Source organism: Ambystoma mexicanum, chromosome 5q (assembly GCF_040938575.1).
Source record: "Ambystoma mexicanum isolate Mex_15411 chromosome 5q, UKY_AmexF1_1, whole genome shotgun sequence".
Lineage (NCBI taxonomy): Eukaryota > Metazoa > Chordata > Amphibia > Caudata > Ambystomatidae > Ambystoma > Ambystoma mexicanum.
Window position 1 is genome coordinate 1,368,558,979 of NC_090933.1, and position 27,360 is coordinate 1,368,586,338.

Sequence of the window (27,360 nt, forward strand, 5' to 3'; positions counted from 1 at the left end):
TCCCAAAAATGGTTGCATTACCAGTACTCACCACTATCAGAAAGCCGGCGTTTTAAAACCACCAGACATTTGTGTAAAACTGAATAAATGAAACAAAACCAGACCAAGGAAAGACTTGCTAAGAGGTGGATACAATGTAAAACTATACTCTGAAATGATTTGAAGGAAGTAATTATTTAATATGTATGTAAAAATCGTAAGTGATTTAAACTGGGAACAAAAAAGTGACATTTTACCTGAAACATGGTTAAGGAAACTGGAATTCTGCCAGACAGCTACCCCCGACAGGAGTGGGGGCTTGCCCAACAAATGCATTCCCAGGCCTGGCTGCATTCTGTTGCTCCTGCCAAAAGGAGGTCACACACTCTCTGATTGAATTACCAGGGGACTGCAAGAAACTAAATAAAGGGCCCTGGCAGATGGTTTATTGGGGGGTCGTAAATGGCTTCCTTTTGAACAAAGCCCTTCCTTGACTCAGGCAGATGGTTTATAGGGGGCGTCGTAAAAGTGGCTTCCTCTTGGCAGAAACGGGGAGGGGCAGCCCCTCTGAGGACAGGCTGAGCTTAAAGAAAGTGGATAGACTGGTTTCTCCACCATGTGACCTGGGAAGACACACACCTGTTGGCCAGAATATGATTTTAAGAAAGATGTATAACTCATGGTGCGGACTTGCCAAAATTATCTAAATGATACCATAATTCTTGTGATTTTTCTGCCCACATTTTAAGAGGTTTTAGGACCTGGTGGTATGATCTGGGGGGTTGCTAGCGGAAAATAGGATTTCACTCCAAATGTCTGCATGTTAAAAATCTGACACTTCATCAATTAATGTCCACACTCCTTGCGCACATGTGTGTAAATTTGGGTAAATGTCTGATATTGCAAAACCAGTTAAAAAGTGCAAAATGTTGCCATTTCTGAATGCAAGCCCCCAGGAAGAGCAGAGTTTGAACAGAGTATACCTCATGTGATATGTGATGGGTGCATGTAATTTTAAACAGCTGTGTATCTGTGCAATATGTATTTGAATCAAATATAGATTTGAGGGCAAACTGACCAGGGGAGGATCCTCTGACCCATAAAACCTACAGCATCACTCTGACTCACATTTCCTTCCCCCAATCATGGGAGAGGGGAAAATTGGGCCAATGACAAGTAGAGAGGGGCAGGCGTAGCTAGGCCCAGGCACACACCCATTTCAAAACACATAAAAAGAGACTGTTGGGACAGGTAGAGACAATCAAATCCATTTGCTGCGGAGCATGCTGACCGACGACTTCACATCCAGAGATCCAGACTTCAAATCCATCAATCTCCAAAGACCAGAACTTTACTTCAGAACTTAAAGCAAGGGCCTAAACCCACAAACTGAGAACTCTTCTCAGCAGGCCTCGGCAACCTTAAAATCATTGCAAGCTACTCACAGCCGGGCGAGCTGCTTGAAACCCTGCGCCAGAAAGATCCAGAAGCAGTGCTGTATCCAGAGAAAGCAGAGACACCCAGAGACCAGACCAGAGATCCAGAGTGACCCAGGCCGCTGTGAGCAGAACCAGAGAGCTGACCCAGATCACTGTGAAGTCACGAGACCAGAACCGGAGTCCAGTCCAAAACCTGACCAGATCCGTGACGAGGCCTATTTCAAATTTATATTGTGAGTACCTAGCAGAACTGTGCAGAACCAATCTCTTAGTTAAAATAATCTAATCCAAACTATTTTAACCTAAGTAGAACAGCCTCCTAGAAATCGTGTCATCTGTCATTTGTAAAGCTGCACAACTGTCACTTGTCAATTCTGAAGCTGCAAGCTGTCACCTGTCATTTTGAGTTTACTTTAAATCCGAAAATCTACCTTTATTTAATCGTCTGTATCTCTGGAACCATTTGGGCTACGAACTTGGTTTAACTTTCCTCTGAAAGCTTAGAATCTTAGCTTTTCAACAAGCCGCCTAGAACCGATTTCCTACTCCTTATACTTTTTCCGCAATAACGATTCACGCACTCGCAAAATTTGCCGCGATTTGCGATTTGGCCTGATTTCTTTACCTGTAAAAAGATAGCAGCTTTTTGCTTTCCTTTGCTAAAAATTTGTTTGCCTCTTAATCACCATCTCTGAATCATTGCTAAAGTGAGCCTGAGCTCATCCCAATTATCTCTCATTACCATGAACCTCCTATAGGGAATTAAAACCATTTTCAGCATATTTTTCACTTCCTTGACACCACATTTCAAAGCACTTTCGCCCGTGTTTAAAATAATCATATCTGTTGTCTAAGCCTGCTGGGGGGGGGGGAATTGAACTGGATTATATTTGATTGCATTCCTAAGAACTGTGTGCTCTCATCTTCATCTCCTTACATTGCATAAAAAGGGGGGGGTGAATTGTCCAAGAAAGTGATTACATTGTCTTTTGCTGAAATCCTATCAAGTTATTTTCTGTACTGCATTTTCATTTAACATTGCATCTATTTGAAACCATAAAAGTATTTTCGCTGCCTTACCCATCCTACACCGACTCCTCATTGATTATGAAGAAGTGTGCTAGTGTCTTTAATTTTTCAAATAAACCTTTTAAATTTGCAAAACAGAACTACTTCTTGGCTCAGTGGGGTCAGGGGGATTCTAAGAGAGGGGTGTTATATAGGGGTAGTCATCCAGATCTCATGAACTGTACATAAATATATATCAATAAGGGTTTCCATTCAGTATCCCAGACTAGGCATTGACTTAGCTGTAGTGTTGGATTGAATCCTCTTACAAATTGGGGGCTCGAAGTCGGGAATTCTGGGTTAGATCTATCACTTGTGCAGCTTAATACAGTGTGCTAACTGACGGGATACATACATACGGTGGGATCACCACGCTGTGTTACGCTGTAAAGCACTCCTCAAAAGGGACACTCTAAGGAAAAGGTCTGTTTTGCAAAAATAAAATACTAAATTCTGTAAGTCAGGACAGAGATCAATCTCTAGAATGACGACCTTAGTAGACATAAAAATAGCGAGGGAGCACCTCTTGCATAAGCTATTTGTGAGAGGTGAGTGGACTCACCAGGACCAAACGGTCTGGTTGCAGGCCATCGCGCAACAGGTCACTGAAACAGGGTCAGATATATGGAGAGATCAGGGTCCATTACATGTGGCCCTGAGTGAACTATATATGGCCCCTAAGGCCAAGGATGAGCACAACAAGATTGCCAGGATAGCGGCATACCTGTACCTATATATGGGAGACATGCAGGATAAATGTACTGAAAGCCAAGATCTGGCAAATAGGCGACAGATGGCGTTAGAGAAGGTCCAATCTGACCTGGTCTCTTATGAGCAGAGGCTGCAGAGGAGCCAGGAGTTAGAAAATGATAGTAGGCAGTATATCATTAAAATAAAAGAGGATATGGACATCCTGCAACAGGAAAAGGCTGACCAGGATACCAGATTTCTGGCCTTGCAAAAGGAGTACCAAGAAGGTTTGGACTCCCTACTACAGAGCCAGAAAAAACTGGAGCAACAGTTAGACTTCAATAGGGCATGTGCTGAGCAGGTAGTCACCCTGCAAAGCCACCTAGATAGGGAGAAGGCAGAGAGCAATAAACTGATTTTGAAAGACCTGGATACCCAGGCAGAGTTTGACCAGGAGCGCCAGAAAGCTGGTGCCTTCCAAAGACAAAGGGACGACCTGGCGGCACAGATGCAGGCTCTTAGTCAGGAAAGGGATACCTTAGGCCAGGAAGTCTGCCACTTAAAAAGGAAAATGGAAGAAAATCACCTGGCCCTCCAGGGACTGGGTGACCTCCAAAAAGAACACCAGAACTTGTTAGAGTACACCAGGAGGGTGGAGGAGGTTCTGGCAAGAAAGGAGCAGGCCAGTAGGGAAGGGACTCAGGAGGTAACCCTCCTGCAGCAAAGACTGGCCCAGTGCTCCAGGACCAATCAGGAAACGCAGAGAGAGAATGAGGCTCTCTGTCAGCACAATGATAGGCTCCAGCAACAGGTAGCGATGCAGGAGAGACTGATAGAGTCGAGTAAGGCCTTAACTGAGGAACTGAAAGCGCAGGCTCTTGCATTGCAACAGGAAGCAGGGGCGGATAGAGATGAGGTTCGCTGGGAAAGAGAAACTCCTGAGCATAACCTCAGGAGCCCTAGTACCAGAGGCCTTCATCTCTCCCAGTCCCTGGACTCTGCCACCCCCATGTCCCCTCGCGCACATGAGCCCAGGGCCACGGGGATGGCAGATTACTATCCAGCTAGAAGTATGGAGCTCATTGGCCAGTACCTCCCAGGAATGGATGGGCGGGCATCCGGGTATGGGCACCCAAGCACAGTGCAATTTAGTGGGGAACCCCAGGAGAGTAGGCCCATTAAGGGCATCCTGAAAACTTCTGCCCAGTTAGGTCAGTGGGGGGGGTACCCATCAAATCCTGGCAGCAAGGAGGAATCTGAAGACTCCTCTGAACGGCGCAGGACACAGGAGACCAGGTCCCCACATTCTGCCAGCCATTCCCAGGCTCGCAGAATCCGCGAAAACCTGGAAGATCAGACAGGAACCTCTGGGAGCAGTGCCTCTGAGTCAGAGGATGAATGGACCAGGGTTACCCAAACCAAAAAGGCCAATAACGCAAAAAGGGCCTTGCTTAAGGACCCATTGAAGCAAATAAAGGCAATAAGGAGTGTCATCACGCCTTATCATAAGAACGCCAAGTATTCCGTTTGGGAACACTTGGAGCTCTATGAGCAAATGATGGAGACTTTCCATTTGAAGGACAGCAGTAGCTGCATCCAGTACGTCAAATGGACATTCTCCCCAGAATACTCCAGTTTCTTTGCGGGGCTGGAGGACCAAAATCATTTAAGATGGTCCACCTATAAGGCGGCCATCTTGAAACATTTTTCTGTTCACAGAAATCCTCAAGAGGCTCGCAAGGCAGCCTACAATTTGCAATGTGGGGAGGATCAGGCCCCACAAGAGTTTGTGCAAGAATTAAAACGTGCTTTTGCGCAGACCACCAGAAGGGTGCGCACAGACAGCAAAGAGTTTGTCAATACATTTTTCCATGCTCTCCCTAAATATATAATGACCCAGCTCGTGAGAGATTTTCATGAGAAAAGATCTTTAGACTGGGTCATTGAACAGGCTATCCGGATCTATGAGGTGCAGAAGCCTATCGAAAATAAAAATAACGTGCCGAAAAACCCCAAAACCAACAGCACCCCTGCTGCTGACAAGGTGGCAGAGGTAAAGGTTGCCCCCTTTTTAGATTTGGAGATGGGGGGGCCTAAAAACCTGCCTGCACCAAATAATTCACAGCCCAGAAGGCCCTCGGGCCAGTCACAGACAGGGAGTCGAGGAGGTAGTCCCACAAATGGGGTCCCCCGCTCCCCTGACTATGTAAGTCCCCGCTACAAGGGAAACCGACCAATCCTGGGTTATGTGTGGACTCCTCCAGCCCAAGGGGGGGATCCAGCCAAGCACCTAACCCAGGGAACTTCCCTCCCAACTTCCCACAGGAGGGCAGAAATTCTCCAAATCCTGGCCAGAACTTTTTCCCCAGGTATCCACCCAATTTCCCGCCCCAAAATCATCCATCCTTCTTTCCCCAATTCCCTGAGCCCAGACAACCTAATCCGGGAGAGGGGAGGCCAAGGGTGGAGGGGTACCAAAATCTTCCCAACCAGGGGTACTACCAGAGAAGGGATAGCTACCCTTCCCGGGATCAGCCCAAGGGAGAAAATAGAGCCCCGTATCAGCCTGAGCGGGTTTCACAACTTGAGCGCCAGGTCCAAAATATGGCACGGGATCTGGGTCACATACTGAGGGCTCAACAGAACCCTCAGATGAGCATGCCACCGCAGAATGCCCCAAACTCTGGACCTGGTGCTCCAGAACAATGACGGGGGCAGCACCCCGATAACACACCGGTTCCCAGGGAGGAGGCACAAGGGGAAGGGGGGTGTAAAGCCTTGGAGGAAGCTTCCTTCCCAACTTGTAAACAGCCCCTGGAAAACCAGGAACCGGAAACAAAATCTCCTACCCCTGAAAGCCTGCCTCCCAAGGAGCACAGAGGGGGTAGGAGAAACAAAGGACCCAAACAGACCCACTTTGTGGAGGAGGTACAGGTCTTCCAATTTGAAGGAGAGGGATCCTCAGAAGATCCTGGGAAAAGGATCTTCTCCTTCAGAGATGGGGGAACTCCTCCCAAAGAAAAATGGGTCCCAAGGGATGCCAATTCAGACTGGGTAGATGTGGGGATTGAGCTGTCGCCGCCCAACATCTCATCCCAGAACCAACAGCAAGACAATCCCCTGGGTCAAACCCATCCTGGTGACTGCCTCCAAAAAGGGGGGGGCGGCCCAGAACCGGAGCCAGGGGAACCCACAATGGCTCTGATCTCCAGTTGCCAACTTTTTCTTTCAGATTCCCAAGATTTTCCACAGAATTCTGCCCAAATCTCTTCTCTTGCAATGTCCAAAACCAGAAAATTAGCCCACCAGTTGTCCAAAAATGTGCATTATCTGTGCCCCCTTGAGGAGAAGGAGGGAAGATATTATGCCCCGGTACAAGTACAGGGGCAGGGTACCATGTTGGCGCTGGTGGACACTGGATCTCAAGCTACCCTTCTGTCCAGAAAGGCCTTTGATGAAATAAATTCAGGAAGGGGGGAGAAATACCAGATTCCTCTCACCTCTCTTCCTGGACAACTGCAGAACTTTGACGGGAAGGAAATTCCCGTCGAGGGGACTGCAGATTTGGACATCAAAATTGGGTGACACACGGTGAAACACCCGGTCATAGTAGTGACTCCAGAGGGCACCCCTTGTTTACTAGGGAATGACCTCCTGAGGAGGTTGTCATCCCTAATAGATTGTGTAAACAAGGTACTCTGGACCCAGACTAGCCGACCGATAAAATTAAAACAGAGTGTCAACCATGTTAGTTTCAACGCCACCTGCCACCTGGTTGAATAAAAATCTGACCAAGTAGAATTTCACTTCCAGAACAACCAAATTCCAGACGTGACAGTAATAGCAGTAGGACAACAGACTGGTGATGGGGGGTCCTCTCTATTTCTGAAAATCAATCTTCCTTCCAGTTTAAGGTGGTATTCAACACTGGAAGGAAACACTCTGAAATTCTTTACTAATCCACAATCAGAAACTCCCACTCCTATAGTCCAGAAAGATGTGAAATCAGCTCAGAGCCTGGCTGATATTCAGCAAATTGGAGAGCAGTTGTTCATCCCTGTTCAGTTAAATGATGGGAAGGACTCTGTTCTCGCTCGAGTGTGTGTGAACAACGGTAAGAGCTTCATCAACGAAGCCATGGTCCGCCAACTCCCAAAAGATCCAGCCATTCCCACATTCAAACTGATAGACAAATGGGAAATGGACCTGGAAGCACCCAATCCCAAACATCTCCTGCCAAGCAGGTGTATGCTCAAAATCTCCATTGGCAACAAGAGCATAGTCCACAATTGTTGGGTCGTGCGAGACGTCACTGCCGCCTTTTACTTAGGCAGTGACGTTCTCAATCGCTTTGGCATTAGTTTGGACCTAATAAACTTCAAAGCTTGGTCCCGATTAGCAGATAATCCCATGGGCTTTGATGATCCAGAAAAAGCATTTAGGTCAGCTCATTTGCTACCTTATGCAGTTGAAATTCAGATTAAAGAGGAAGTCACCATCCCAGAAAGGACCCGACAATTCTCCCTGGGAGTGAAAGTTAAGAGAGGACAAAAATTGAAAACCCTGATGCTTATATCCATCTAAATGCTTCTCTCCAACAGCAAGGGTTAGGGGTAAACCCAACACCATTAGTCAACATAGAACATGACACCATTCCAATAGAGGTGGATAACAGCGACTTAAATAGTATTACTCTAGCCGCAGGCACCATTATTGGAATGGCGGTTGATGACCGACATTTCTCCATTGATTTAGGAAATGAACTGTTAGGACCGATCCCCAAGGACTGTTTTGACAGTGACAGTGAGGACAATACAAAACCAGACGGGATTTTCACCCGGAATGGGGGGAACTTCCTGGTGTACACTTCTTGCCCTTATGGTAAGGAAGATGTGACTTGTGACTTCAGGAGGGATGAGGTGATTTTCCAGGTCCATGAGGGCTGCCTTTCCCACCTGAAGCCTCCAGTCCAAATCAGCACTCTGACCAGGGACTTCTCCACCCAGCTGGAGGAGGCCGCTGAGATAGCCAAACCAGAAGTCTTTCCAGGCTTCAGGCAGATGGTGGAAGAGAGAGTCAATCTAGCTGATGCCTGTGTGACTCTGGAACAGAAGCAAAAGTTGAAACAAGTTTTCTTGGATTTCCAAGATCTCTTTGCGGTAGACTCATATGACTGTGGTCTCACCGACATCCACACCACAACAATTCCCATGGACCCTGGAATGACTCCAGTGTTTGTGAAGCAATATCGCTTGCCTCTCGCATCCATGGAGTCCCTTAGTGAAATAATTAAGAACCTTGAGTCCCGGGGAATAATTCGTCCAATACACAGCACCTTCAATAACCCGGTGCTGGGAATATTGAAGCCAAACGGCCAGTGGAGACTCTGCGCCGACCTTAGGGAGCTCAACAAACGGGTCCATACTTCCCGATGGCCTCTGCCCTACATTGACCAAGGGCTGGCCCAGATTCAGGGGTCGCAGGTATTCACTGCAATAGACCTGACCAATGGATACTGGACCGTGCTTGTCAGTAGGGAGGACCAATACAAACTTGCTTTTACCTTTGGGGGCCAGCAGTACACATGGACCCGGGCTCCCTTCGGATACCTCAACTCCGGAAATGAATTCAGCATTTTCCTACATAAGGCCATGCCCGACCTGGGTGCGAGGGGTAACCTGGTTTATGTAGATGATGTCCTCATCAAATGTTCATCTGTGGAGGAACACATAGCAGAGATCCGTTATGTTCTGACACAGTTGAGGGCCGCTGGAGCAAAACTTTCCTTTCAGAAAGCACAGTGGTGTAGAACCCGTGTTAATTTCTTGGGGCATGAGATTACTCCTCACGGTCTCTGTCCCCAGGAAAAGAAAGTGGAAGCACTACAGAAACTGAAAGACCCCACAACTCTACGGGAATTAAGGAGCCTCCTTGGACTGATTAATTACAGCAGAAAGTTCATTGAGGGCTACGCAGAGATCACTAGACCCCTGATTCATCTCTTAAAGGGGGGGGTCAAGTGGGAATGGGGTCCAGAACAATCCGAGGCAGTAAGACAACTCAAAAGAAGCCTCTCACAAGCGCCTTGCCTAGCTTACCCTGTCAGAAACAATGAGTTCTTCCTGGAGACGGGGTTCTCTAATACGTGCTTGACGGCAGTATTATACCAAAAGCATGACAAGGTCAATAAAGTAATCTCCTATGCGAGCAAAACTTTATCCTCTGTGGAGGAAAAATTCAACGATTGTGAGAAGGCACTCCTGGCAACGGTGTGGGCATTGAAGAATTACCGCCCGTTTATCCATGGGGAACACATCATAGTGGAGACTCCACACCAGCCTCTGCAATATCTCCAAAGTGACAGAATCCGGGCCGGAAATGTGAGTAATTCCCGAATTACTTCCTGGATTCTGTCAATGCAAGGCTTTCCTGTAGAGGTCAGATATGGCCAAAACAAGAAGAGTCCCCTCGCGCAAGGTCTGGCTGACTTGCATGATTGTGCCATAGAAAACTGTCTCGAGGACGAAAGTCTAAAAATCAAGGACAACATGGAGGCATACCTTAATTCCCCACACAAAGTCTTTGAAGAAGACAAGTGTGAGGGAATGCCCACTGTCTATGTGGATGGATGCTCGTACCATGTTGACAACAACGGGAGAAAGAACTGGTGGCCGGCGCAGGGAATGCCTGGGTGAAGGAGTCACCAGAACCCTCCCCTGGATACAAAATTGGTCCCCGAAGTAGTCAGGTGGCAGAATTGATGGCTGTGCATCAGGCCATCCTCACTGCTGTCCAACATCAACTCCACGAACTGGTCATAATCACAGATTCGGATTATTTACGGAACGGGTTCGTGGAGCACCTGGTTAATTGGAAAACCAGAGGCATGTTATGTGCTAATAACAAACCCATGAAACATGGGAAGTTAATCCAAAACATTGATGATCTGGTCACATCGAATGGGATGACCATCTACTGGAAAAAGATCAAGGGTCATTCCAAAGTAGAGGGACCAGACAAAACTGGAAATGACTTAGCTGATCAGCTGGCCAAAACCGGGGCCATCCAAGGGGATCTAATAGAAATAGATTCCCTGTTGCGGGAAATCCAGGTCACTGCTATCACTAGGTCCCAGACAAATGCTCACAATGATCTTTCAACTGCCCAATGGAGTAAGGAGACCCCTGATGCTGATTTAATTACAGCTCAGAAGGGGGATCCAATTATTGGTAAGTTTTACCAACACCTTGAGGACCCTGAGAACTTTCCCCTGACGGATACCGATTACATTGGGAAAGAGGACGTAAGAGTGTTGATGAAATGTCCAAAAATGTTCCGGATCCAAGACAGTTTGCTGGTAAGGAAATCCAAAGCTGGCTACGATCAGTTGGTGGTTCCTACCTCATTCCGAAGCCTGATGTTAAGTTACGCCCATGACGCGGCCACCGCCGGTCATAGGGGGTTTCACACAACACTGGAAATCTTAAGAGACGTTGCATACTGGCCACACATGGGGCAGGACCTCGACCAATACTTGAAGGGGTGTCTTGTGTGTGCACAATTTCAGCCATCATCCCTCACACACCGTGCGCCTCTCCAAAAGAGGGGGATGACACTGCCATGGTCAGATTTGCAAATCGACTTTGTAGGCCCTGTAATTCGCTCGTCTAGAGGAAACAAGTACATGTTGACCGTTACATGCTCGTTTACCAAGTGGGTGGAATGTCTCCCAGCCCCAAACTGCAAGGCAGAAACAGCAACTGCCCTGATGATTAACCACATCTTTTCCCATTTTTGTCTACCTCAAAGGATTGAGTCAGACAGGGGTAGCCACTTCACCAGTGAAGTAATGACAAAGATGTGGGAGATACTGGGGGTCAAAAGGAAGTTACATATTGCTTACCGGCCAGCTTCTTCTGGAGCAGTAGAGAGATATAACCCAACCATTGTGAGCATCTTAAAAAAGTTTGTGGCAGATTGTGGGCCAAGTTGGGATATCCGATTACCTCTGGTCCTAATGGCCATCAGATCTACCCCTTCATCTGCAACCAAAATGTCACCATTTGAGTTGATGACCGGGCGCAAGATGGTGCTTCCCCAGCATTTGCTCTACAGAACCCAAGAGCAAACGTTGATAAATGCCTCCACAACTCATGAGTATGTGGAGAATTTAAGGAAACACCTTCAGCATGCTTTTGCCTATGCTCAGCGGAATCTAGAAAGATCAGCCGAGAGCATGAAGACCCACTATGATTTAAAAACTACGCGAAAGGAATATCAGGTGGGGGACCGGGTCTATTTATACAACTTCCAAAGAAACCAGGCAAGACAGCGCACATTTTTGCCTACATGGAAGGGACCGTTTGAAATTATAGACAAAATCTCCCCTGTGGCCTACAAGATCCGCATCCCCAAAGGCGGTTTGGCAGAGGGGGAAGACAAGTGGGTCCACATAAACCAGTTGAAGTGTTGCCATCCCAGGCACACTTTGCAGCAACTGGAGGAGTCCTCTGTAATCCCAGAGGGTACCGCTCCAGAGTAATTCAATTCCAACCCTAAAATATCCTACATATAGCCTATCAAATTCTGTGTTTCTCAAGTTTATGTGTTCCTGTCGCTTAATTTAAAAAAATATGCATGTTCATATCTGTTGAGTTCTAAAATAGATATGCCACCCCACTATATCAATGGTGGGGGAGAAATGTCCATGAATAGGTATTGCCGCTTTTCCTTTGTCGTCCTAGGAGAAAGAAAACCTGGAGACTGGCCAAGGAGGACGATCCGGAGACCGGGAGCAGAGACCCAAGGGGCCCAGGGTACCGCCCAATCCTCCCATCAGGACCGGCGAGGAGAACCGATCGATCAGTACCGGATGGAGGAAAAGATGCTGCACTGTGCCATTTGCAGAATTGGAAGAAGATTATGCGGACATACCAGTGCGTGGGTCATAACCTTCTGTGCACCCGACTCCCCATCGACTCAAATTCAAAGTGCAGTCGCGTGGGGGGGCTTTGTTGGGTGTCCTGACCCATGTTTGAGCTATCATGCTGCAACATTTCGTGCTGTGGGCTTAGAAAATCCAAGATGGCCAAAAAGCCCACATGTACGCCAGAATAGGAAAACTGTGCAGTACTGGCATGGAAAACATCATGATGGCCAGAACTTCCCAGAAAATGCACAGGGAAATGCATGAAGAATAGGCTGCCACCCATTTTGCCTTGGTTGTGAGCACAGGAGGGCACTGCCTAAAACCACCATTGGGCTACCAACACAGTAGCCTGAAACCATTGGGAATGGCAATGCTGATTGCCAAAAGCAACCCAGAACTGTGGGGAATTCATTTTCTTAAATCCCAAAAATGGTTGCATTACCAGTACTCACCACTATCAGAAAGCCGGCATTTTAAAACCACCAGACTTTTGTGTAAAACTGAATAAATGAAACAAAACCAGACCAAGGAAAGACTTGCTAAGAGGTGGATACAATGTAAAACTATACTCCGAAATGATTTGAAGGAAGTAATTATTTAATGTGTATGTAAAAATCGTAAGTGATTTAAACTGGGAACAAAAAAGTGACATTTTACCTGAAACCTGGCTTAAGGAAACTGGAATTCTGCCAGACAGCTACCCCCGACAGGAGTGGGGGCTTGCCCAACAAATGCATTCCCAGGCCTGGCTGCATTCTGTTGCTCCTGCCAAAAGGAGGTCACACACTCTCTGATTGAATTACCAGGGGACTGCAAGAAACTAAATAAAGGGCCCTGGCAGATGGTTTATTTGGGGTGTCGTAAATGGCTTCCTTTTGAACAAAGCCCTTCCTTGACTCAGGCAGATGGTTTATAGGGGGCGTTGTAAAAGTGGCTTCCTCTTGGCAGAAACGGGGAGGGGCAGCCCCTCTGAGGACAGGCTGAGCTTAAAGAAAGTGGATAGACTGGTTTCTCCACCATGTGGCCTGGGAAGACACACCCCTGTTGGCCAGAATATGATTTTAAGAAAGATGTATAACTCATGGTGCGGACTTGTCAAAATTATCTAAATGATACCATAATTCTTGTGATTTTTCTGACCACATTTTAAGAGGTTTTAGGACCTGGTGGTATGATCTGGGGGGTTGCTAGCGGAAAATAGGATTTCACTCCAAATGTCTGCATGTTAAAAATCTGACACTTCATCAATTAATGTCCACACTCCTTGCGCACATGTGTGTAAATTTGGGTAAATGTCTGATATTGCAAAACCAGTTAAAAAGTGCAAAATGTTGCCATTTCTGAATGCAAGCCCCCAGGAAGAGCAGAGTTTGAACAGAGTATACCTCATGTGATATGTGATGGGTGCATGTAATTTTAAACAACTGTGTATCTGTGCAATATGTATTTGAATCAAATATAGATTTGTGGGCAAACTGACCAGGGGAGGATCCTCTGACCCATAAAACCTACAGCATCACTCTGACTCACATTTCCTTCCCCCAATCATGGGAGAGGGGAGAATTGGGCCAATGACAAGTAGAGAGGGGCAGGCTTAGCTAGGCCCAGACACACATCCATTTCAAAACACATAAAAAGAGACTGCTGGGACGGGTAGAGACATTCAATTCCATTTGCTGCGGAGCATGCTGACCGACGACTTCACATCCAGAGATCCAGACTTCAAATCCATCAATCTCCAAAGACCAGAACTTTACTTCAGAACTTAAAGCAAGTGCCTAAACCCACAAACTGAGAACTCTTCTCAGCAGGCCTCAGCAACCTTAAAATCATTGCAAGCTACTCACAGCCGGGCGAGCTGCTTGAAACCCTGCGCCAGAAAGATCCAGAAGCAGTGCTGTATCCAGAGAAAGCAGAGACACCCAGAGACCAGACCAGAGATCCAGAGTGACCCAGGCCGCTGTGAGCAGAACCAGAGAGATGACCCAGATCACTGTGAAGTGCCGAGACCAGAACCGGAGTCCAGTCCAAAACCTGACCAGATCCGTGGAGAGGCCTATTTCAAATTTATATTGTGAGTACCTAGCAGAACTGTGCAGAACCAATCTCTTAGTTAAAATAATCTAATCCAAACTATTTTAACCTAAGTAGAACAGCCTCCTAGAAATCGTGTCATCTGTCATTTGTAAAGCTGCACAACTGTCACTTGTCAATTCTGAAGCTGCAAGCTGTCACCTGTCATTTTGAGTTTACTTTAAATCCGAAAATCTACCTTTATTTAATCGTCCGTATCTCTGGAACCGTTTTGGGCTACGAACTTGGTTTAACTTTGCTCTGAAAGCTTAGAATCTTAGCTTTGCAACAAGCCTAGAACTTCCTACTCCTTATACTTTTTCCACAATACGATTCACGCACTCGCGAGATTTGCCGCGATTTGCGATTTGGCCTCATTTCTTTACCTGTAAAAAGATAGCAGCTTTTTGCTTTCCTTTGCTAAAAATTCGTTTGCCTCTTAATCACCATCTCTGAATCATTGCTAAAGTGACCCTGAACCTCCTATAGGGAATTAAAACCATTTCCAGCATATTTTTCACTTCCTTGACACCACATTTCAAAGCACTTTCGCCCGTGTTTAAAATAATCATATCTGTTGTCTAAGCCTGCTGGGGGGGGGGGAATTGAACTGGATTATATTTGATTGCATTCCTAAGAACTGTGTGCTCTCATCTTCATCTCCTTACATTGCATAAAAAGGGGGGTGAATTGTCCAAGAAAGTGATTACATTGTCTTTTGCTGAAATCCTATCAAGTTATTTTCTGTACTGCATTTTCATTTAACATTGCATCTATTTGAAACCATAAAAGTATTTTCGCTGCCTTACCCATCCTACACCAACTCCTCATTGATTATAAAGAAGTGTGCTAGTGTCTTTAATTTTTCAAATAAACCTTTTAGATTTGCAAAACAGAACTACTTCTTGGCTCAGTGGGGTCAGGGGGATTCTAAGAGAGGGGTGTTATATAGGGGTAGTCATCCAAATCTCATGAACTGGACATAAAGATATATCAATAAGGGTTTCCATTCAGTATCCCAGACTAGGCATTGACTTAGCTGTAGTGTTGGATTGAATCCTCTTACAATGAGGCCACCATGAGTTGGGTGCCTGTCAAAAAGTCTACAATGAACGTGAAAAAAGAACAAAGTCCTGTTTGAAGTAGAATGAAAAAACACTGACAGGGTTAAAATATCATAATTTTATAGAATTAAGTGCAGCAAAAGTCTCAACAGAGTGATCTCCAGTCACATGGGTGATATAAAACTAGCTTGGGTCAAGCTACACCAAAACCAGAAGACAGGATGATGCCACACTCCCTTTAATTCTCAGGTACAAGCAGCTTCTGCAAGGCAAAGTTCAAAGCCTTAATTGACTGACAGACTGTAGGAGTGATGATAGATGTTGGGCTAATTGGTGGGGAGGCAATATTACGCCAAACCTCCATGCACCTGGAATGGTAGCTTGCGTGCTGCTAGTGTGTGGAATATTCCAGAAGGGTATAAGAGTGCCAAACCAATCAAAGAAGGCCACGTAATGAAGAGCCCTATAGTTTGTGTAGCCAATTAATCATCGTGTATTTAGTGACGATGATGATAACCATTTATTTGGAATGGGCTTAATTGTTCACCTGACTTAAGATACCCAATCATAACCTCCGGCTATATAAAATGTAAACTTCAATGTTCCCTGAAGGCCAACCACCGTTACTCATAGGTTTTTGTAGTTTGCCATGTAACCTGACGTCAGTGATGACTAGTTTTTGTTATAAAAGAACAGTTTTTTTGAAATATGTTGAGATTGTGCTGTGCGACATCGGGTGATGTCCATTGTACTCCCTGTTTTAGATAATTGATAATAAAACAGAGAGTGCAGCGAGAGTGTGTTCTCGTGTGGGGTTTACCTGCTGGAGTTTGTCCATACTGTTTACTCATTGTGGAGGAGGGGCTACAAGCCAGCAAAGCACCAAAAGCACTTCTACTGGAGCGAGTAGTGGAGTGAGAGCGGCAAGAGTGTGTTCTCGTGTGGGGTACCTGCTGGAGTCTGTCCATACTGTTTACTCATTGTGGAGGAGGAGCTACAAGCCAGAAAAACACTGAAAGCACTTTTACTGGAGCGAGTAGCGGAGCAAGTAGCAGAGTGAGTGCGGTGAGAGTGTGTTCTCATGTGGGTTAACTGCTGGAGTCTCTCCATACGGTTTACTCATTGTGGAGGATGAGCTACAAGCCAGCAAAGCACTGGAAGCACTCCTACTGGAGTGAGTAGCTGAACGAGTGCAGCGAGAGTGTGTTCTCGTGTGTGGTACCTGCTGGAGTCTGTCCATAATGTTCACTCATTGTGGAGGAGGAGCTACAAGCCAGCAAAGCACTGAAAGCACTTCTAATGGAGTGAGTAGCGGAGCGATTGCGGCAAAAGTGTGTTCTTGTCTTCCTGTGCTCCGGTGTGACGGCGAGCAGGAAATAAACTTTTTGTGGCCTACTGGCTGGAAATAAACTTTCCTCTAGCTTTGCCGCGTTACGTCTCGCTGGGTCTGTGAGGAGCTGTAGCTGCAGAGTGCGCTGGCTACGTGGGGTACACAGCGAGAGTCTTGAGACCGGAGAGAGCTACAGTGAGCCGCAGATAGTACTTCAATCCATTCTTCTTCTAACATACCCGGCGGCAGAGAGACAAAGTTCCCTGAAGCATTGAGCGCTGCTGTGATCCCATGCTTTGGTGTGTGCCGGTGAGCTGGAGTGCCTGTGCTCCCGTGTGCTGGTGAGGAGAAGGTGGAGAGCTGTGAGCTGGGAGCCTGTTTAAAGTGACTGCTGCTGAGAGGAGGAGCCGAAGCAGTGTGGGCTTGTACTCCATTACTAAACGGCATTCACAGCGCAGAGCGATGGTAAGGACAAGTGGTCCTTTTTGTGCAGGAGGGAGCTGGAGTCTACCCCCCGCAATACATCGAGCACCTTTTGGATTAAAGGATTGATCTGCCAACATAAAATCCTGCGGTAAGAAATAAAACTGATAAATCTGAGGGGTGTCTTGGCAACGCGAGGGAGACTGCGGAGGTGAGACCTCTTTGATCCCACAGCATTTTGTGCACTATAAGTAAACAGCAGCATTACATGTGAGCATCTCTGGAACGAGGGCATCGACACGTTTATTAAAGTAAATACACGTTACAATCTAACTGCTGATACTTAAAAGAGAGCCACTAGTGAAATGGGTTGAAATGCCTCCGAAATGCAAAGCCAGAAGATCTAACTACAATTTAAGGAGGGGCAAAAAATTAAAGGAAAATCTAACACCAAAAGTGAATAAGAAGGCACCTAATCAAAATGGAGGACGAGTGGAGAAATAGACCTTATCCGGCCTGTTCCAAAAGCCATTCCACCAGATCAAGGCAAGGCCCACTCGATCAACATACAATGCCTAACCAAAATAGCAACATACCACTAGAAATCACAAATTATGATATTGATAATAACTCTCTATTAGACCTAAGCCTCTCTATCCAAAGATCAATGGCAGCAACAGCGAGAGAGGAACCAAATGTCAACAAAGACCAGATCAGTGTGGACGCACAGGTACTGAAAGCGGCAAACCATTCAACTATTATACCAAGGGATATACAGGCATCAAACCCAATGAATAGTTCATTTATGATTCACTCGGAAGCACAACTCCCGATTTGTACTAATAGTGGACCATCCATACCAACAACTGGGTGCCTATCAGAATCTTTTAATTGACATTGAAGACACAGGACGACGGGATTAATTCAGACCTAATGAGTCGCCATGCTCTAACATAGCAGCAATTGCTGAACTTCAGTCCTCCATGGCCTCCATGCAGTTCGCCCTAAAAATATGACTGAAACTATGCGGAAGAATTCATGAGAATATTCAGTTAGGACTCCCGGACGCAAGGACTACATATATACTCGAAGTCGATGCAAAAACATTGTCTGCAAACAAGCAAGAGGGGAATACTGCACTGGAAGAGATTAACCTTGATCCTGTAGAAAATTCGGTAATATTCTTCTCCAAAAAGCAGACGTGCAAAGCAAAAAGAGCTGAAGCTAAAACAGGGAAAGCAGAAACAATTCCTCCCTTGCTAGCTACAGCTCAACCCCCCCACCACTAAATCAAAAAAAGCAACGAAAATAACTTGTAAAACCAAGAAACATCAGACAAATGGCCCCGGGACTCTGACCAGTTGGATCTTATCAGAAAAGCCTAATGAAATGTAAGTATTGAGTAGTAACAACACTGATTCAACACTCAATACCTCTAATGAAGGCAATGACGGAGATAAATATTCCACCCCCCGTAGGAGATCCATGCCTCGGGCACAAGAGACCTCATCTTTGGAGGAAGATAGGGTTGAAGCATTGAGGAATTCTAATGCTCAGGAGAATGCAATATGTATCATAAAAAATATGATTGAAAAGAAAAGGGACAAATGGTTACCAAGATCAGAGGTATTAGCAAAGCTACATTTTATACCACATTTGCGAGTTATACTGTCTGAAGATTTTACATTTGTAGAGCCGCTCAGATCCCGCATCCCTAATGTTACAGCATTGCATTGCAGAGTTCTGGCCTCGGCACAATTGATACGGAACTACAAAAGCAGCCGGATGCAAGTAGAGCTAGAAGTGGTTTTGGACCCAGAAGAAGAAGACCCCTCATTGCCAAAGAAAGCTATTACTCAAAATCAAACTAATAAAAGTAGCAAACCAGCATTGCCTGGAGGGAAGAAGGTTCAAATGAGCGACATTCAAGGCACTTTGAAATGGTTAGCAGACACTTTACCGTTGGTGCTACAGAAACCCTGAGATTGTTCACTAGTGACATGGAATACTCAGGGCTTCAAGCGCCTACTAACCAGCAAAAGGGTTGTTGCCTTTGACTGCTGAACATACCTTCTTCCTACTACAGGAGACTTGCTAACATCACCCATTGCAATAGATGGGTCTACCTTATACCACTCGCCTGCAAAAAAGGGTCCACGAGGCCGCCCATTTGAAGGGTTAATAATTGGGGTGGTTAACTCATTGGCCAGTAAGAAGCTTATAACCACCCTTGAGGATTTTGTAAGTGCTCTGGAGGTTAAAACGCTGGTGAACCAGGTTTGGGATAAAATGTTACTGGTAAATGTTGATAACCCGCCTGGTGCAAAGCATAGAGAGCCGATCCAGGAAGCACTACACAACCTCCTAGGAGAATGGCTGCAGGACATAAACAACCACTCTGTTGTCTTGGCAGCTGATTTTAATTGTCAAATTAAAGGGCGAGGAGGTATGGCAAATAACCCTTCACTTTACCCGCACTGTATCATGGAGCATAACATCGATAAAATTGAGGGAGACTGTTGGCAGAGTTTCTTTAATTGCTGGGAGCTTGAAATTATCAATGGTCGGAGCCTTAGTGATAGGCCTGGTAAGAGTACCTGGAGTAATGGAATCACCTGCAATACACTTGATTATATATTTACTAGTGGCAAAGTCGCTTCAAGCGCTAGGGATATGAGAATATCTAATTCTCCTTACAGTGACCATGAGCCACTGGTTATGAACTTAGGTGTAATCAATCATTCCCCTATGGTCATAAATACAGGCGATCTACTTGTAAACCATGCTGCCAATCGGGTAACATGGTTTGACAAGAATATTGCTAAGGCTATGAATGCAATTGGGGATTTGGATGAGAGTTATGCAAACATGTTTAAATCTATGACACTGGAAGAAATCGAAGGGTGGCTTTCCACATTTGCAGGCAAACCTGCTACTAACAGTGGACCCTTAGTTGTAAGGGACCAGGTTAATGTTGTTGAGTACTATAGGGAAATTAGAGAAGCCAAGCGTAGATTGAGAAGGGGAAACCGCAAACTAAGAGCAATGTTTGATCCCTGATCTCAATCCACAGTAACATCAGGGCTCTCAAAAATAAATATAGACAATGGGCCTCATTATGAGGTGGGGGGTAAGGGATTACCGGCACCGGTAAGGGCACCGGTGCTGGTAATCCCTTACCGCCCTACTACGAGTTCCCTTTGCGGGTCCCTCCTTAACACCTGTTTTTTTCAGGCGTTAAGGACGGGACCCGCAAAGGGACTCTAGAGCTAATAACGGTACCGCAATTTGCGGTACCGTTATTAGCGCCTTCCCCATTCCCTTCGAGCCCTATGGCTTCCCCATCCACCTCTGATTATTGCTACCTCATCTGAAAGGACTCTAGGTATATGAGTTCACCTGGGAGGTGGCGATGTTAACGAGAGCAAGGTATGAAAGGTTAGTACATAGGATGGAGGAAAGAGAGGCAGAGTTTATGTGCATTTGGGGGGATTATTTGAGGTTTGCAGGAGAGACCGGGACATGTGATAGGCAGCCTCAGAGTGCCAAATGTTAACCCACCTCTAAGGGGTGCATGGGTGTGGTGGGAACAACCCTCTGGACCCCAGTTAGTAGCAACTGTGCCAGGAGGAGGATAGCTCGGATGTGATCATGGATAACTGCTCTCGGGCATAGGTGGTTAGTTGAGTTGAGGCTAGCTCTGTGTTCATTAGTTAGTTAGTTTGTCTCCGTTTTTTCATGATCAGGTTTGTTTACTTCTATCTGAGTCATGGATCTGGGTCATGGATTGGACTATCATTTGTGAGCTTGACTTTCATGTTTTTAGATTTTATAATTAATTTCTGACACTTTCTTTACTTGTAAATTGGCTTTTAAAGAGTGAGAACACATGGATGTTTCACTTAGTGGTTCTTGGCAGCCAGGAACCCAATCCATTACTGAAGATGTAAGTGAAATGTGATCTGGAACTTGCAGGGACATCATACATTTGACTTTCATGTTAGACCCACTTTTCAGAGTACCCTCAAATGGAAACAAGTTTCGGATTAATTTCGTTCAAGGTAGCTTTTTGCGAATTCATTTCATCCTTAAAGTTTGCATTTTAGCAAAATCACATTTATTTACACTTAAGTGGGAAGGGACACAATAGCAAAGCCATCACAGTCTCTCTCTATGACAATAAAAAATGGTGACATATATGTACCTAAATTCCAGATGTTACGTGCAAAGCAGGTCACTTCATCATGCTAACTCTGCACAAATATTCTACGTGTCAAGAATGTACATATGGAAATGTGCATTGCAAGTCAACAGACATATCACACGTTTATGATTCATTCTTTACAGCAGCTAGATCAAAATAGCATGTGCTTCTGTGTGCTTCTGTGTGAAAGTGCAGCTTCTAAACCACGAGCAAGCTTTCTTTGCGAAAAGGGAAGTTTGTGTCAGGTCTTTTATTTATGTATTACGCTTAGCTTTTGCATTTGACAAAGGTCAGCAAACCAAATCACATCTGTGATGACCTAATGTAGAGACTAACACGTAAAAAGTTCATCTCTTTAAACTACTCATTTAGCTTAAGCAAGCCAGTTTTGTGCATCGTGTACGGTAAATTCACTGTGAAGTAAGGCCTAGTCATTTAAGTTATAAAAGCATTCAATGGCTTTAGCAGTTTACATTTTAAGAACTAATGGGCATATCATACAAATTAAAAAAGACATATAAGCCAGAACCTGGTTTTGGCCATCCTTTAAGACACAGGACTGCCACAGCTGGTCAAAGGTAGCATGTCACCAGTGACATGGTGACCCTCTGACATCAAACTAACTTGGTACCTAGGTTCGGTGGTACAAAAAAGAGCCAGGCATGGGTATTAGGGAATTATCAAGTCCAAGAACTGGATCCAGGGTAGATGTTTACAACACCGATGTGCGAGTCCCAGAAGAACACATGGGAGCTAAGGAACCTGCAGGGGCTTTAGTATTTTGGGGTCAAAGAAGTCTGTAATCATTGTCATCGTCTTGGAAGTAGGAGCAGATGGAACTCTGTGCTTGGGACAAGACAGGGGCACTGCCAAGCGTAACTGGCGAGGACGAGGAGGTAGTGCAATTAAGAGCTGCAGCGTATGATATGCTGCAAGAGGTGGTCAGGTCAAGAGCGGTGGTATGGTGGAGGTATAAAGGTGTTTACTTCTCAGTTCATACATTATAAGTATTGAGAGAGCAATACAATAGAGAAAACAAATATATATGACAAAGTGAGTAGAAACAAGAACACAAAATACTCACTGGGCCACAACACCTGCAGACTGCCACAGACTGCCTTTGTTGTTCACTATGTGTGCACTTTGCACAGCACTGCTATTTGTATAGGGCTGCCTCAAGCCCTGTCAGCACCACAGTAGAAAGACTCCTTAGCCAAGTAAAAAGTGGAAAGATCCTTGTATAGCAAGCCCAAGAACCAGCCCATTAAACACTCCTTCTCCAGCATGGGTAAAAACACTCCTTCTCCAATGAAGGCTGCAACAGGCTGCACTTGTCATGCACATTCATATTTTTAAGACAATTTTATGATGTTTCTCTTTAGTATTGAACTCTTTAAATTTGTGAAATAATATTTTTTTCTCCTTCCCACAGTAAATTCTAAGGGCCCGATTCATGGAAATGTGTGCAGAAGGGCTGCTCGCCCAGAAGGACACTGCGCAAGCCTGGATGCAGAATAAAAAATACATGCTTTGCGTATTCTACTGCACAAAGAAACCATATTCGCAAGTCGTGCCCGGAACGTGCCTAACATGCCCACATGAAAGGCATAAACATACAGAAATAGCTACCTTTGCATGCTCCCCTGGGCGAGATTACATGCTCCCTTCAAACAGTGCGTGGGCTACCCCGCAATCGGGCCTGCATCTTGGGACCCTGTACACGGTCCCCAATAACTGTTTCTGACACCCCAACAACATGCGTATGAAAATTCGTAACTCAGTCTAAACTCTGGAAATCTGTGTGCGAACCCCCATAAAACATTCCGACAACCCGCTGCACTGCGTATACACACCCCTAAGTTAGATTGGAACCCCAGTTTCATACACGCACCCCAAAATCCGACCTGCAAACCCACCTCTGCGATGCAATTGCTTTGTGCAGTTGTACTTACGCCTGCCTTCGGGTGGTGCAGAGATTGAGGGATTTGCACGGCCATTTCTATGCTGAGAGGCTGCGCGATAGAATCCATGAATATGTCTTGTGCCACACAATTGTGGGCGTGCGAAGAACTGCCTGCAGGCCGGCCCTCGGAACGCCCACTTTTTTGCATGTTCTTCTCCATTTTCTGTGTTACGCCACTTACTCTGCCCTGTACGCCGGCCTCGACCAAGCTCTAAGTGGTGTCTCACGCAAGGTGCTTGATCGCTCGCAGAGAAGTGCCGATCCTGCACGAACTCCACGCAAGTCCTGGAAAAGTAACGTGCATTTGTTTCCATGAATTGACAAATGCTGACTTGCGTGCTGTTTGGCAAGTAAGTGCCCTATTTTCTATGCAAATTATTCCATGAATCAGGCCCTCAGTCTGTAGATTGCAGACTTAAACAGGGAATGCACACATGGCTGAAGACACTGAATGCATAGACTTAACTCGAAATATTTCTAAAGATGTTATTTGCTGAAAGAATTCTAAACAATTTATTTCCAAACAGATGTATACAATGTATTTTCAAGATTGCTGGCAACATGTTTCGTATGACCACAGGAACTTGATGCACTGTGTTACAGCCACTGAATGTAATATATGGATACCTTTACAGAATGAAGATATTACTTTACAAACAAGTATGTTGACATAATTGAAAAAGACAACACCCTCAGTGTCAGACACTGTAGGCATCGCCCTGCCTAAAATGATTTCTGAGTCTGCTCATTCACTGATATCCTTCTAAGATGTTTCGTTTGCAAATAGATTTTTATTTTAACAGCAAAAGCAACATGTGTTTGGTGTTGCCCCAAAAAGATGGTGCAATGAGCTACATCTACTGAATATAATCTCATCCTTCCACCAACACATTCTAATATTCATGACACAAGAAGCACATATGGAGAATGGCCACAAAAAGAGGGGACAATCCTTCAGAGATGCTTAGAGCATCGTAACCAAAAACATTTCCAACACTTTTAATTTGCAAACATTTTCACTTATTAGTCACAAATAATGGCACAATCTGGTTTAGCTACTGAATGAATGCATTCACTTCCTAACTCCAAATTATACTAAAGGTTTTCTATTCAAGTAACATGTTAGTGGACCTACTGCAAAACTACTACACCTACACTTGCAACCACTGAGTGAACTCACTTTTCTAAAGGGGTCTTAAGACTTTTCATTGGCAACTTTGAAATCAACGAGTATTTGGTCTAGCCAAAAATAGAAGGGAAAGAAGGTGCAATGTGTTACAGGCACCGAATATGTTCCCCTCCTGCCTCCAGATAATTCTAAAATGTTTCTATGCAAACAATGTCCATACATTCACTAAATAAGGTTTAATTTGCAAAATATGATATCATTTAGAACATTGCAAGTATTATGTTTGTGGTCCCAAACGATTATGGCAACTCAGTGGCAGCACCAACAGTAACACTTGGCCTTCAAATAGACCAAACTATCTGAGCTAATGTACCAGTTATTTCCAACAAACCCCCCCTGTTGAAAATAATGTAAAGATATTATTTCAAAAAATATTCTAAACCTTTTCATTTGAAAATTTGCAAGCAGTAAACATGTGATCTGGTCTCAGATATATGATGCACTGAGTTAGAATGAAATATATTTCGATCTTGTTTCATGCAAGCATTTCTATGCAAACAATGAGAACACGGCTGGGTGTACACCTGGGGTAGATGCCCACCTCACAATGGGCCTCAATACGACCCAGGCGGTAAGGGGTTTACGGCACCGTAAACAGCGCCGACCCTTACCGCCTGAGTACGAGGTCCCTTAGCGCCATGGCGGATTTAACACCTGCTTTTAGCAGGTGTTAAAATCCATGGCGCTAAGGGACCATGGAGTTAATTATGCCACCGTAATTTACGGTGGCGTAGTTAACGCCTTCCCCGCTCCCATTATGCCCTATGGGGCAAAAATGGGAATGGGGAAGGGTAAATGGGGATTGGGGACTTACCGCCCCGCCAAGGTCGGAATGGGGCGGTAAGTCCGCCAACCACCATGGCGTAAACGTAGTTTACGCCATGGTGGTAAAGTCACGGCCCAGGCGGTAACTTACCGCCTGGGTCGTAATGAGGCCCTATGTCACTCAGTCTCTTCATTAAAAGTCTTCTTCCTTCTTCCCCTCTGTTCACAGGTGGTGCTGATGAGCTCCGTCTCGTGAATGCCGGCGATGCCTGCAGTGGGCGGGTGGAGATTAAACACGAGAACCAATGGGGAGCGGTGTGTAGCGCTGGCTGGGATTCCAAGGCTGCACAGGTGGTCTGCAGAGAGCTTGGCTGTGGTACACCTAAAGGAGTAATAATAGAACGTCGAGGTGTCTTTGGTGAAGGCACCCGGCGGATATGGCTGAGTAATGTCCACTGCAGAGGAAACGAGACTTCTCTTTCCCAATGTCCACATGGAGGCTGGGGCTATAATTACTGCGGATCGCAGAGAAGAGAAGCTGGAGTGATCTGTTCAGGTAAGAGAAGTACAAACACAGACACTGCAGAAACATAATGAGGATATATCATAATGTAGTAATAATGAGGGGGACCGGTACTTGAACATCCTCCTAGTAGTCTGTTTGTGTGGTAATGACATGAGTATTCTTTGAGAAAAAACAGCATCCACAAAGTCAGTGAATTTGATATTTGTGTTGCCAGAGTCCAAACGAACAATCTACATGTTGATTATTAAATGCTCTCAGATATTACATATATCTCTCATTTACTGTACTGAAACCCTTTCAGCTGATATAAATGACAAAGGCTCTATTTTCAGGCCTCTACATCATGATACATTGCAGAAAAGCTTAATATTTGTGAATTTTTTTGTATAGTATTTTGGATCATACATAAGAAATACACTTTTCATAGAAAAGGATAGATAAAAATGAATATATAACTATCAATCATTGTCCCCGAATATAGCGAAGATTGTATTAATAACTGAACACTAATTAAAAGCACTTTATTAATTCTTAATGAGACTATTTTGTAAAAGGTTTTCGTACGACCATAAACAAAAAAAACAAAAAAAGACAAAATACTTAAACACACATCTAACCAACACATTACAATTTACATGTAACTCCAGATGTTCACCAAGCTGTGTTCCTTCTTCCTTCCCTAAACACCACCCGACTGCGCTGCCACTCCCGATGTTCCTCACTATGTCCCTTAGTACCACCAGTCTGCCCACTGTGCCACATTTTTGGTTCTCACACAGTAGCTGTGTAAATCATGTTATTTTAGCAGTCCTTGGCAAATACTGTTTACATTTCTTCCATGATCTGCTTTATGCATCTAAGGTTTTAGCTGCACAAAGCCTTTACTTGAATAAGATGCGAGGGATCTCTTGGTTCAGAGACATGTAATGGCCATCGTGCTCATGATAATATTGGCTGCACATATTTGACCTTTCACCTCTTTTGTCTCTGCAGAAAAACGGATATTTGATCCATTTATCTACAAAGGTAAGTTACATTTCTGTTATCAAATGAGGGAATTTCATGTACTTATGTAAACAGAAATCGTGCTTCCAATAGCTATTGATTTGCAGATGTGCACCTGACCTGCTGTTCTGGTGCGAATTATATATTACAGGTATCTTTTATGAGACCTCCATCATCCTGAGTTTATGTTCTTTGTATATTGCGGGATATCTTTAATAATAATAATAATAATAATAATATTAATAATAATAACATTAATAATAATGTGTATTTATATAGCGCTACGAGCCCTCGGGTATCTGAGCACTGCTTATTATTATCCATGGTGTGTGGTGCTCACTGTCCAATGCCTGCATGCCATTGCCTCCATACACACAGAACAGGAAATACGCTTCAATAATCAACACTATTGAAATGACACAATCATGCAGCAACTTATTATGGCAAATACTCCTCTAGAATGAGCACAGTTGTGAGTTTAAGTCAACATCTGTGTACACATGTCCTGGAGATAGGGGCTAGGATGCCATCCACTGATACTCACTGCACCAACTAGGAACAGACAAGCACTGTTAACCCAGCTGTTAGGGAAAGCAGGGAGTTCATAGCACCCCCACTCGCAGATAACCCTTCATGCTCTCCTTTCATATACCCTGAATCAGACGCACAGCCTTTAACGTCCATTAGCCACAGATCGTGCATGGGGTGCTGAG

At 45.0% G+C, this 27,360-nt stretch overlaps 1 protein-coding gene across 1 annotated transcript in view; it reads left to right on the plus strand.

Moving 5' to 3' along the window:
• Positions 1–27,360, plus strand: part of LOC138498156 (CD5 antigen-like) — a 507,597-nt gene that overhangs the window by 335,644 nt on the left and 144,593 nt on the right. The window contains exons 5-6 of the mRNA XM_069622035.1: positions 25,346–25,672; positions 26,636–26,668. Coding sequence (XP_069478136.1) covers positions 25,346–25,672; positions 26,636–26,668 — 360 coding nt within the window. The remainder of the gene's footprint in view (positions 1–25,345; positions 25,673–26,635; positions 26,669–27,360) is intronic.